The sequence below is a fragment of the Fukomys damarensis genome, unplaced genomic scaffold (genome assembly GCF_012274545.1).
Source record: "Fukomys damarensis isolate Sample0158 unplaced genomic scaffold, DMR_v1.0_HiC HiC_scaffold_9, whole genome shotgun sequence".
NCBI lineage: Eukaryota > Metazoa > Chordata > Mammalia > Rodentia > Bathyergidae > Fukomys > Fukomys damarensis.
The window spans coordinates 14,400,269-14,413,781 of record NW_022900921.1 but is presented as its reverse complement, the minus strand read 5'-3'; the positions used below and the strand labels follow the sequence as shown (position 1 = coordinate 14,413,781).

The following is a 13,513-nucleotide window of genomic DNA, read 5'->3' as shown; positions in this document are numbered from 1 at the left end:
TAAGGCCGGGTCTCACTATGTAGTTGACATTGACCTGGAGAGCTCACTTTGTAGTCCAGGCTGGCCTCGAACTCACAGTGATCCTCCTGCCCCAGCCTCCCGAGTGCTGGGATTACAGGTGTGTGCCACCACGCTCAGCTTGAAACATTCTTAGTATCATTTTTATTTTAGAAGGGAACAAGTGGAAACTGTAGTAGGAAGCTCATGTAGATAATACGTCCTCTCAGATGGCAACGATCACATTCTTAGCAGCTCTCTAGTTCATCCCACTGCTACCAGGCTTGGCCTGTCAAACTGAGAACTACTGACGTTTGGAACTGGATAATCCTTTCCTGTGGGAGACTGTCCTATGCAACACGGGATATTGAGCATCCCTCGAACCTTCTTCCTGTGAGAGACTAGTCGCACCCTACACCCCCAAAGTGTAACAACCAGAAATATTTCCAGACCTTGCCAAATGTACCATGAGGGAAACACAGCCCCCTAGTAAGAATGTGGTTTGAGGCACAGTTGTTCCACTGCCTAGTACTTTTAGGGGGATTCTAGGCAGCAACAAATATAATGTGCTAAAGAAAATACAGGAGTCCTGGGTACTGTTTACAATGGATAATCAGCTGCTTCATAATTCCGAATTGGCAACTGGAAAATACTGAGCAGTGAGGAAGAAGAAACACACTGAATCTCTGAAGTGATGAGAAAGCCAATTTTGTAATCCATTTAAGCTACAGGTCTGCAGTAGAACCGCCTTCTCTGTTGTAAGCCCAGCAGCTTCAGTTGATGGTGAAATAGGCTTTTGTTAGAGCCCAGATGAGGGCTCAGCTTGGGGCTGTCACTGTTTTGAGTAGAACACCTGTGGTTTTGAATTTTTGCAGGGCTCCCCTGCTGCTGAGTGCCATCCTGTCTTGGGTATTTTTAGAGCACTGCTTTGTTTTAAGTCACATTGCAAAGGTACTTTGAGTCAAAGTGAGAAATATGACAGTGAATTATTTGATGTAGGGATAAGTCATTAGGAAAATAGAACAATTTTAAGTCTGATATTTTAAAAAGCACAGGACAAAGGTTGACTCTTAATTGAGATATTCTATCCGGAGCTGTGCTACTGAGTGGACAAAGAGTAAGTGTTTATAATACCAGCATCAGGGGCACCAAAAATAAAAGATAATATTTTGTTTAACAACATTTAGTGTTTGATATGTTTGAAAATCATCATCAAATAATCATTATGGCGAAAATCAGCACTGTACTGGATTATTGTTTTTCCGCGTTTATAACAGCCAATAAGAGTTGAGAACAGAAATGATTTGAGAATCTCTACAGAGAAGCAGTTTATTGGCATCAGTCTGATGCATCCGTGGTGCTAGAGGAAAGCAGACCACCGTTTAGAGGGTGCAGAATGGAGTACTGGGCGGAGATTTGATAGGATGGATGGATTTGATAGAAACATCCGCCCTTTTCTACCCCTGTCTAAATCACCTCATTCTCTTCTTAATCCCGCGGTGGTACAGTCATGGCACAGCGTACCATGATCTCTCTGATGTTTAGAAATTCTGATAGTTTTAATGTAACCTTTACTTCTAGAGAGCAGTGAGAGTAGGTAAGATAAATAGGAAATTCGGAAGAGGAAACATAACTTTTCAGCGTCCTATCCATCACATCTCTCCATAGAGGTGAGCGGAGCATGGACCTGGCTTGGCACAAATCCTCACTGTAAGGGGAAGGGCCGGAAGGGCATTATCTTATCGACTCCTCTGCACTCAAGTTTCCAGCAATGGGCTCCCAGTTCAGGGTCAGACTTATCTTTCTCTGCTCAGTTTATACATTGCCTCTGCAGAAACGGAGATGGCTTCAGAATCCTCCCCATGGAGACACCTATATGGCTCTTCTTCATTCTACCCTGCATCTCCAAGCACAGCCTGTACTACGAAGGATCCGTGACTTTTCTCTCCCCTTATTGAGTTTCTTTCTGGTAGAAAGAAGCTCTGCTAGGGAAAAGGTCATATGATGATTTTAGCATTCTGCTGGCACATAAGAGCACTAAACAAATGCTTACAGCATGAATAATTCAGTGAACACGTAGATACTCACAAATGGGGGCCAGATTTGAGACAGAAAAGAAAATGAATAAACAGTGTAACCTGTAACTATTGGCCTGGCTAATGAAGTTTTGGTCAATTTTGTTCGTAGGTAATTAACAAATATATCTCACTCCCCGTGAAGAAGACGTCCCGTATTAGGAGTAATGACAGTACTCAAGAGAGGTGCTGATGGGGTGTAGAGGATTTACTCGTAGGAACGCAGCAATAAGAGCTTAGCCCTTTAAAATCTAAGGAAACTAATGAACTATGCAAGAGGAGGCCAAAGACTAAACTTGGTCCCATGAATCATAGGTTCACCTCAGGCCCATCAAAGGTTCTGAAACCGTGAAATAGGAATAATTCTAGTGCTAAGATGACATAATTGTAAAAACAGGAAGGAAACTAGAGAACGGTGCTAACAGTTTTCCTCAAAGCCTAGAAAAATAAATTATTGTTCCACTTCCAAATGCTTTAGAAGCTGCAAGATGAATAGTCTACAGAGCCCACCTGAGAATTTAGCTGTAAGGTGTCTTTTCAGTTTGAGTCACATTTTTAAATACTTGAATTTATTTGTCATTATTACATAAATTTCCAAGTCAGTGTTAGAGTGATAAGTGACAAACATCCTCATAAATTCAAAATAATTTCCTGTGAAAATTTAAAGGATGCAGCTTAGAATCACATGATATACTCAGACACCCTAATTTCATCTCAATTTTCCCACAACAGTATGCTATTTCAATGTCCAACTCATTCCAATAATGTTTTGATTACAACTGAATAGGCATTTTTAAATGTCATGATATTTGCAAAAAAACATGCCTTGCAATCTGAGTAACATAAATTGCAGATGTGTAATTTATGTTTGTTCCTCTATATTATATAAGGCAACTGGCCAAGTTTTGACATAAACAAATAAAATATAAATTTCTTACATAATCGATTTTATTTTTGATATCTTCAAGCCTTTTTTGTCTGGTTATTTTGGTTTTAAATTTTTGCACTGTTGACTCTTAGAAACAAAGTTCTAGTCTATGGTTTAAAATGTTTGAAGTAGATGTAGGTGCAGAAATATAATTTTTCATAAGGAAAAAAATGTGACTTACAAGAAAATGTGCTTCAAAGTGATTTAAGTAGCATTTTTTAAACAGCTACCCAAAGGATCTGTTCATTATACGTCACTATTTTAGGAACATAGGAAATAGGATATATCAGGATTGGAGATCTTAAATTCCATCTTATTCATAAATTAAACTCAAAATAATAGCCTAATGGGATGGTTACTCTATGACCTTTTCATAATGTGTGCATTATGTGCTTATGTACACAGATCATTTATAGCAAAATGTCTTTTTTTGAAAACATAAAATAATTCTAAAAAATGTGTGCGATTTATCTTGCTTGAAAAGGTGGCTTTAAAATATCTTTGACTAAGTTTGTAGACTAGCATATGTTTGTCACAACACCTATACTTTTATGATCTTTCAAAACACAAATAGGAAGAAAATATCATTAAGTCAAATGGATGATGGGGTGGGGGAGATTAATTCAACATATTTTTAAAATGTTTTTCCCCAGTGATATAAACTCTGTGTGTTTAAATCCTTGAGAACATGTTGGAGCAGTGATACCCTTAGTCTCTGTAATGTATGTATAAGAAATTCTAGAATCAATTCCTACTTTTTCTACAGACTTTTTCTGAGACTATTTCTCCATTTATAAAGGAGATAATTCAAATAGATCACTAGGAGGCAAATATTTTTTCTCTTATAATAAGGAAAATTTTTAAAATGAATACTTATGTCTCCTTTTATTATAGAATTGCCTTTTTTCTTTTCTGGAGAAAACATATATTGTTAAATAAGATTCCTAGTTTATAAAAAATTGTCATATTTTTAGTCAAAAATTTCTCACATTTGGATAAGTAAAACATGCATAGCTTTATAATTTTTATCATAAAGTCAAACCAATGATTACTAAGATGCATGTGGTTTTCAGAAATATTTACTACAATTTGTCAGTTCCAGAAGATTTCTAGTTCAGTTTCTTATTCAACTTTTCAGAGTAGCAATACTTTTTTTTTCGTAAGAAATACTCTTGGTGGCTTGTATTAAAATAAAAATGTATACTCATAATCAGTTTTATAATATATTTTAGAAACATATTTGAAATTTTATATATTAATTTATTAATTTGTTCCTTGCTCAGAAACTTTGGGGGGCCAAACCTTGGCCACAGCATACTTACTGTAAATTTATGAGTATTTATCACTCATCATAAGCCTTTGAACATAAGCTTCTTGATGTATATATATTTATTAAACAGGTATCAATGTTAGAATGTTTTAAAGTTAGCTAGATATTTGGGTTTTGACTCAATATTCAGAAATTATTACTATTCATGTCTTGCCCTCATGAAATAAAACAGCAAGCAGATTTCTGTCAAAAAATTGTGCATTCTATGAGAGTCCTTGTTTCGTTCCTTCAGACCCTGAAGCCTCATTAAGAACCTCTTTTAAACTTTGTTCTCTCTGGTTGGTATAAGTAAACCTGTTCAAAGGAAACATCTAAAGGCTAAGCAGAATTTTCTAGTCTCCTTTGAGAGCCCGGAATCTGCCTGCACAAGCAAGGATGATGAAAGAATTATGCTATGAGTTTAAAGGCAAAATAAATGAAGAATTGTTCCTTAGTCTTTTCCTGCAGAACTGGAAGCAAAATCACTCTTGCTCTTGGAACTAGAGTTATATACCTTTGTGCTCAATTAACATTACTTTGGACTGTTTATTTTCTTGCAATCTCTCTTTGGACTGCCTTTTCCTACCTGGTAGGTAAGATTAGAAAAGAAAACAGTTACCACCACGATCTCAGCTTCCCTGGGTTCAGTCGCCTTTGATTTTGTCATTGGGGATGTGGCTGCAACCTGTGCCTTCCTTTTGGCCCTCTGCGTCTGAAGATTGGTAAAGTAGTTGACAGCTGCAAATTCAATGAGAGCGGAAAAGACGAAAGCAAAGCACACAGCTATGAACCAATCCATGGCAGTTGCATATGACACCTTGGGCAAGGAGTGTCGCGCACTAATGCTTAGGGTGGTCATGGTTAAAACAGTGGTGATCCCTACAAGTAAAAGGAATGAGAAAGACAGTGTTAATATTGGGAACCCACAAACAGGAGCAAGTGAAAATGTGTAGCTAGGAGGGATGAAATACTCTACCACTGCACAGTATTTTTTGTCGCATTATTGTATTCTCATGGTTCATTATCATCATCTTAAGTATTATGTTTCTATCATTCAAAGTTAATGCAGTGACTGATATGATGTATTGCTCAAAAAATTATCTGTTGAACGGAATTAGCCTGTTTTGTGTGAGTCCTGAATAGTTCTTTTTGTTTACTGTATAAAAAATAACTCTAACAAATTATTATCACTTAAATAAAACCGCATCTAGAATTTATGATCGATTTCCATAAGGAGTAATATCTTTCATTACATTTGAGAAGTCTATGTAGTGTGAATATTAACATAAAGTTAGGTTACTGTAATTTTTTTCATTAGCCTAGTTTTATGGTTAAGTATTTACCCAGGAGAAAATAAATTTGATCAGTAATCTGCCAGCAGTTTTCCTGTTTGAACAGTGGATGTGAGGTATCTGAACATTTAGGAGGTGTATAATAATATTGACGGTCAACATCATTATGCAGATATCTTTCTATACTTTGCAAAAAAATTAAGCCTATTCTAATACAGTAAATTTGCAAGTCAAGATTTATCTGAGATTTCACTTTAACTCAAGTCTTTCCTATACACTACCTGATTTGTAATGAAAATAAAAAAAAGATTTTGTTTCTGGTAATATTTTCAGTTACAGATTTTTCTTCATTCATACTGCTCCATCTAGATGAGTACTTTATAGTCATAAATGGCACTAAATATTTAAGTCAAGCCATGGGAAATTGGTGCTATTTAACTATTTTTAGACTGGCACAAATGAAAGTTTTATATGATTCAGCCTAAGAAAAGTGAGATATAATTCACATAGGTTTCAGCCAAACCATTTGGCCTCTTGTTTTCCTCATTTGAAAGATCAATTTTTACCTTTCTGCTTTTCCTTCTAATGAAAAAATGCAAATCAAGGTGAAATCCTGCTAAGTAGGTCAAGTGAAGCTTTAAGATATTGGCCAGAATTATTGTTGAGACTTTTTGTTTGTTTGTTTGCCATACAGCTTGCAGTGGAATGAGGGTGACTTTACATACTATGTATGTCTGAATGACATAAGAGTCTGTTTCCTCTGTGAAAAGTGCACTGGTGTGAATATTTCCTCAAATTGCACGAGCAAGGGGTGGATGAGCGGAACTAGAGCACAAAGCCGGAGGCATACCAAAGACAGTTCTGGCTGGGACGGACTCCTTATTAATCCAGAAAGACACCTGGGAAAGAATGACTGTCATGATGCACGGGGTATATATCTGGATCATGAAGTAGCCCATCTTCCTTTGCAAGTGGAAATACACTGTCATTATTGCATATTCACCTGTTGGAAGACACGTATGTCAGTACTGCTGTTGACAGTCTGCAAAAGGAACGCAGGTGAACATAAATCTTGCAAGGGTTTAAATTAGCATGGGCTGGAAGATAACAAGTAAAGGCATTTTGTCAATATATGAGAAGGTTACTTGATTAGCAGCTGACAGAGCAAAACTGTTAGCTCCTGTTTCCAGTTGGGCTCTTCGTGGAAAACACCTTATTCCAGGATTACACAAATCTTTATATGCACTCAGTTGCAAAACTAATTAAGAAGTTATGTATGTGCCACATCAGAGAGCAATTAGATAAGAATGATTAATGTGAAGGAGAAATGAATAGATATTTTGAAAATGTGCACTGGAATCATCTTGGTCAGATTCTTACCTGTGTTAGATTTAATTGTCTCACTAGATACTGTCTGTCCAATCAGATCGTACTGGAGGAGGCTAGAAGATTCTTCTGGGACTTCTACTGAGTAAAGAGGTCCCTTTTTCCATGTATATATGATTTCACTTTTGGGATAAGCATCTGAAGTTTTGAAATAAACATAGCAGTGAATATGATTGGTTTTCTTTTTTTCATAAAACCATCCAGTTTGTTTATAGAAAAAAGATTTGCAACACAAATTTTATTTTTGTTTTTCCTTAATCTCAGCAAGCATATTCCTGAAATCACATTGAAGGTGTCATAATAATATTTCTTTTATTTTTTCGGTCTCTAAAACCAAATAATAACATATTTGAATGCATTATTTGGCTCTCAGAGGCTTTCTATCACTTACAACTCCCAAACTTGAGTGGACAAGCATGTCCATCCATAGGAAAGTTGACCAGTCTCATGGGACAGTCAGCATTGATGGTCAGCCTAGGGACATTGAAAGGTTATTGTGAGTTAGCATGGGAGTTAAATTGCTCAGGTGGAGGTAACAGAATTAGCGAAACCTCACCTCATGGTGTACAGAATTGTTCCATTCTGCATTATTCTGAAGAGTTTATTAGGGGTTGTCATGTTGTGAGCAATTGACCTTTTACCATTTCTGAAAAAAGTGTCTGGTGTCCAGATTTTGCTGACCATCAAGTTATTTAAACTTAGAATCTCGGCTGGCCCCCCAAACTTCAATCTCTCATCAGTCCAAGTCTGGCGGAAGAAAACATCCATTGTGTATTCCTAAGGAAAAATCAAACATTCACACAGCCCGCAGAAATGGTTAGTTAAGCCCGTTCACTAGCAAATATACCCAATTCAAAAGCAATAAATCAACCTTTTATTGGCAACCTTTTACTGGCAAAACTTCTCCAGTAAAGCTGAATAATAATTTACTAATAAGTAAATAATTCTTTTATACGCAACAGATGATTGATTATCGTACTTATCGAATGATTTATAATCACTAAACAGTGATTTTGGTGAATCATTTTTCTCAAAATTAAAAATTCGTAATACTATTATGAAACATGGTGCTGTGAAAGAGAACCTCTTCCTGCTGTCGTGACTCTCCTCAGCATGCTTCTTCTGTACCTGTCCAGCCTGTATCTACCCATATGTGTTATCCTCCTTAACTTACAAGAAGAATTAGTGAAAAAAATGTGTTGTCTGGGCTTTGTGCTGCCTTTCCTAACATTGGATATTCTCACCATTCTTCCTAGAACCTCACTCGCCTTCAGGGGGGTCTTGGAGCCCTATGGTACCATTCATTAAAGCTCTAAGAACCGATAAAGTTTATTGATTAGAGCATTATATCTATGCATCATAACTGTTCTATATTATTATCAGAAAATGAAAAAGCAAATGTCGCTGTGATTATTCTGTGTCCCTTAAGTATGCATAGCAAAATTTTGCTTTTTAATTTTGACTTAAATGAAACAACATTAAAAATGTTTAAAATTGTGAGGAAGGCTATAGCAGCAGTCAATGATAAGTTGCAACTTATTATTATATCAAAGCATTATCAATATCGGTCCTCTCTAGTTTGTAATTCCCTCTCAATATTTATTACTATAAGTTCTGATCATATTTTTAAACATAATTTAATAGCAATATACCTATGGAATGATGACCTAAACTATATTAGGGCTTTGTCTTATAAGTAAACTTTTAAAAAGAAACACAGGCATGAAACAAAAATCCAAATATATCCAGAGCTAAATAATATAGTGGAAAATAGTTGTGGTTATTTTTTTTAGATGAATCATTATTTAAATGAAAAATATGATACTAAAAATTATCAGGATTCTGAGTTATGCTTTCTTTCTCCTCAAGGTGTAAGATTCTTGTCCAGCAACAAAGCCTTTCCTCCCCCTCCATCTTCCAAGTTTGTTTTCTTTTTTGTCTTTCTCCCTCTCTTGCTTCCTTCCTTTTTCATTCCTTCCTTCTTTTCTTATCAACTCAAAATTTCATTTCCCTAAAGAAAAGTTAGTGACACAGCTCTTTAAAGATCGTTTGTGTATTACACACTTGTATTGATATTTCAGTGTCGGGGGCATTGCCACCTGACAGCTGGGAAAGAAAATCAGAATGCACTCTGTTCTAGAAGGCTAGTTCAGGTTTTCATGGCTGCTGACTATAAATACCCTCTTACGAATCCCACAACCATCTGTACCTGAAACCGAGTGCTCAGGACCCCCACTGGTCCATCCACATTGTGAAAGGAGGATGCATGAGCCTTTCCAACTACTCCCTTAACTGCTTCAGTAAACACTACTGATAATGATGTTCTATGAAATACAGGTATGTTTTAAATTTCTTAGATACTGTATGGCATAGAATCATGTTTTTCCTAGTCCTACAAATTTACTAAGACTTTGTGAAGGAGAAATTCTTATCTTTGTAGGAATGGGTACATGGTATGCGAATGAATACAGGGTGTTATATTAAAAGTTCCTCAGCTTAAAATATTCAAGCAGAACCCTTCATGAAACATGAAAGAGATTCAGACAGTAGTAATCGGCTCTAATGGCCGCATCCTTCCAGCATGAATCCACGTTTCGCATCATGAATCTGAAGCCAGGCATGTGGCAATCCCCATTTTCATGAGTCCTGGGACTGAGCTCTCCTCTCCTAAGTAAAAACACCCATCATACACAAAGCTTACTCACCATCTCCACGTCTGACACAGGCCCAAAACTGGTCACATAAATGTCTGTTTTGACTTCAGTGACAGCACCTGAAATTATCCCAGAGAATTGGGGTGGCTATCACCAGTGGTGTGTTAAGGGGGCCCAGAAAACTCCCCAGAGTCCCTTTGCACAGCCAGAATCTGCTGCCACAGCGATGTGATGCAGCCATGGGAGACTTTAGGTTTTTCAACTCTGAAAGCTTATGTCAGTAGCCTTATTTTGCATTTATTCTAGTAAAATTGGGGAAACAAGAAATCTGAGAGAAATACACTGAAGTTCTAAAAAGAATAAAAATAGCCAGGTAAATAAATGAATTATATATATATGAATAAAAATATATATCTTCCATGAGCCAAATGTTAAGAAAAGTATTTTAGGTGGAGAATCACATTCTACACTGACACAAACCTGGTACAAAGCAGCAAAGGTACTGAGGCCGAGAGAGTTTAAGTAACATGCAGAAGGTCGCCAATTGAGAAAAGAACAAGACCGGATAGGACACAGGCACAGCATCCCTCCAGTAGCCCTGCACCTTGCGGTTCTGATAAACTACCTCCTTTCTGAAGCCTCTGGGTCCAGGAAGGGCAATGAGGGAGGAAGAAGGCTACAGATAATGAGTCTAGCTAAACAGTACAGCTCCTTACCTCCGAATCCTGGCCGCAGCCGATTGTCATAGCCTTCAAGCAAGTTGTCCAGGATTCGACTAACATTTTCTGAGTAGAAATTGCCTTCATCTTCAAGTTTTGCCAGAGCATTTTCCAGCCTGAAGATAGAGAGTCGATCAGTGCTTCTCACTCTGGCCTCGGAGAAGATATGTTGTCTAGTAGACTCTAGTCCACCCCGAGATAAATATATTCTGTATTATCCCTAGCTTCTTTTACAGACTGATATAGAAGTCATCCCATGGATGACTTTTCTCTCCTGTGAGCTAAATGGAAAAATCAGGGGGAAAAAATCTTACCATAGAATAACATACAGCCAAGACTGAAGTGACAGCATCCTATGGCTTACTGGAATTCTCCCGATCAGCTCTCCCGTAACAATCGGCTAGAGAAATTGTCCAAATTCCTCATAGCCCTCTTCCTTGCTTACTTCCAGTCAGTAATCCAAAGATGAAGTGGTTGGTAGAGAAACTTTGAGGGTTCCCCTTGCTCTTGTTTTTCTTGTTTCTGTCTTTTCACATGGAACAAGGTAGTTTGTGGTCCTAGACCATATCCTGCAGACACCCAGCCTCCTCTGACCGATTCAGTGGAGAGATGCAGAGTCCGAAGGGACAGTGCGTGGTCGGAGAACAGTGACAATGATCGAATAAGGCATCGGGGGAGATTAGGGGGAAGAGATCCGCTGCTAGTTTTGGCACGGAATTAGCAGGGCCTGTGAGGAAATCTGGAAAGCAGTGGCATCTTGCTGATTGAGATTATGTTCCAATGGCCTCAGCATTTATTATTTCTATGTTTCACAGAAGGATTCCTACACAGCTCTTCTTGCTTACAAGGAAAACAATACTGTGACTCTCCTGAATTCTCTTACTAATTTTCATCAACTTTATTGCTTGCAGACACATCCTTTGTATTTAAAAATTGCTCCTCACTCTTTATTTGCCAACACTTCTAACACACCAGAACAGCTGCTGGCCATCTTGCTGTTAATTCTTTTTAAAAATACTTGTGTATCCTTTCTGCAATAGCTGTGCTTTCTCAAGCAAATATATGGATTATAACTGTGATCTGCAGAAACTTGGTCAGTTTCATGAATGCTGCCTGTATTAATGTAGAAAACAGTGATTGAGAAATGGCCAGATAGGTTCCCTATGAAGAAATGCTACGAGAATAAAAAGTATTCATAGACACGGTAAAGGAGGATGTCGCTGGTGCTGTTTTACAAGGATTGCCACAGGTAAAAGCAAACTGAGTTCAAGAATTAGAGCTGTATACATAGGTAGTTGAAGTGGAAAAAGAAGAGTCCACTTGTGCCTTAAAATTTTAACCTCTAAGTAAAAATAGTAAAAATCATGCTAATAATAAATTTAATATAATTTAAAATTATAGCAAATATAAGCATTTTGAAAATTCAGGAGCATAAAATAAAGAATCAAATACCTCAATTCACCAACCTCTTGCCAGTTGCATTTATTCATCCAGTTTGTAATCCATATTTTCAGAATTAAATTCTCCAACAGCCATGGGAACCATACACATGTCTAGCACAGCTTTTAGAGTTACATCTAAGGACACAGCATAAGTCATCTGCAAAGCATGTCAGCAAATTCGCTGTAGCCCAAAAGAAAACAAGGTGAAAGGAGAAGACTGCAAGTTTGCCTGTGATTTTAAGATTACTGAAACTCACAGTTGCATGACATAGTCTGGTTACCTCTCAAAAGGCGGAATTTCTTCCAAAATTCCTTGTAAGTTGTTTTAAATGGCTGTTTTCTCTTATTGTTTTACTTGTGCTGGAAACAAAACTACCCTAACCCTTTCCCTCACCTTTGAATTCATGTAAAATAATTTTTTGGGGAAAGACCACCTAACAGTCACTTGAACAAATGATGCTCACTCTTACGCCAGAAAAACTCTCCTCCGTTTCCCTATTCCTTGCAGAATCTGGTTTCCATATCTTGTGTCATTTGTTCCACTTTCCTTTAAAGCATGGTCTCTGGTGACCACAGTATATTCTTCACTCAAATGTATTGTACTTCTATTTAAATCCCTAAAATCTTTTATTTTTACTATATGTTGCTTTTTTATTTAAAAGTAGACGCGCATATGAACTGTTACCTAGTTCAATTTGTATCATTTTTATCAAAATGATTAACATCCATCTCTGATTAGTGTAATGAGGGAGAAAATTCAGTGACATATCTAAGGCTAGATTTTTTTAACATGGGAAAAAAATTGATCCTGGGTGAGACTGGGCATGTTTTTATATATTCCTCTGGCATATGCCTGCTTTTCTTACTAAAAATCATTTATTCAAAAATTAACAAATATTTGTTACATTTGTCTCTAGATAATAAACGATAAACATATGTTTCTATTTTTGGTAAGTTTTGATTAGTATTCAGTTCATGAGGGTGAAAGAATACTGTTATTCTAAATGGGAAGAAAAGCTATGCAAGAACTAGAAGAGATTATAAGCTATGTAATCTCATTTATTTCACGTCTGTGGACTTTACCTTAAATCCTTAAGGTGCTTAAATTCTGTAATTCTAAGGATTCAAATTATTATATTAGTCTTTAGGTGTAATAAAGTCCCTTGTTTACACATTTCTGTCAAAATTGAGGCAGATAAAATTATCACCACCACTAAGGAAATTACAATTACTTATTTCTTATGGAAATAGCAAGAGAATAGTTTTACAACATGACAATGGCTATGTCTTTGGGATATGTATAATCATTTATGTAGTGGTTTGAATATATATATATATATGTTGAATATATATATATGTATATATATACATATATATATATGTATATATACAAACATACATATACATATATATATATCAAGCATCAGAGCTTCCTCATTTAGATGGATCTCTGTCTCTGAACAATTTGAGAATATTTATGTCACACCTGTCCATATTACAGTAGTTTTTCAAAAATATATTCTCTATTGGAATCACCTCAAATAACCACTGGTTTGACTTGTAGTTCGTGTTCCATGAAAAGTCTAGAACTGATATCTCTCTCAACAGTACTGATAACATCATCCTGGACTTTGTATTTTAATCTCTTATAATACTAGCACAGACATAGCTTTATGTGTAGAAAGTGTCTTTTCACAGATTCAGAGATAAT

General features: G+C 36.6%; 1 protein-coding gene across 2 annotated transcripts in view; it reads right to left on the bottom strand.

The window, feature by feature from the left end:
- The window catches only part of Gabra6 (gamma-aminobutyric acid type A receptor subunit alpha6), a 14,392-nt gene extending 3,680 nt beyond the window's left edge, over window positions 1-10,712 (bottom strand). Inside the window, exons 1-8 of one of the 2 annotated variants that reach the window (XM_010622245.1) lie at window positions 10,675-10,712; window positions 10,358-10,476; window positions 9,693-9,760; window positions 7,544-7,764; window positions 7,379-7,461; window positions 6,982-7,125; window positions 6,452-6,604; window positions 4,929-5,188 (exon numbers count right to left, since the gene is read on the bottom strand). In XM_010622245.1, the coding sequence (XP_010620547.1) occupies window positions 4,929-5,188; window positions 6,452-6,604; window positions 6,982-7,125; window positions 7,379-7,461; window positions 7,544-7,764; window positions 9,693-9,760; window positions 10,358-10,476; window positions 10,675-10,712 (1,086 nt within the window). The remainder of the gene's footprint in view (window positions 1-4,928; window positions 5,189-6,451; window positions 6,605-6,981; window positions 7,126-7,378; window positions 7,462-7,543; window positions 7,765-9,692; window positions 9,761-10,357; window positions 10,477-10,674) is intronic. The other variant, XM_010622246.1, reaches the window with a different exon arrangement.
- Between the last annotated feature and the right edge of the window lie 2,801 nt (window positions 10,713-13,513).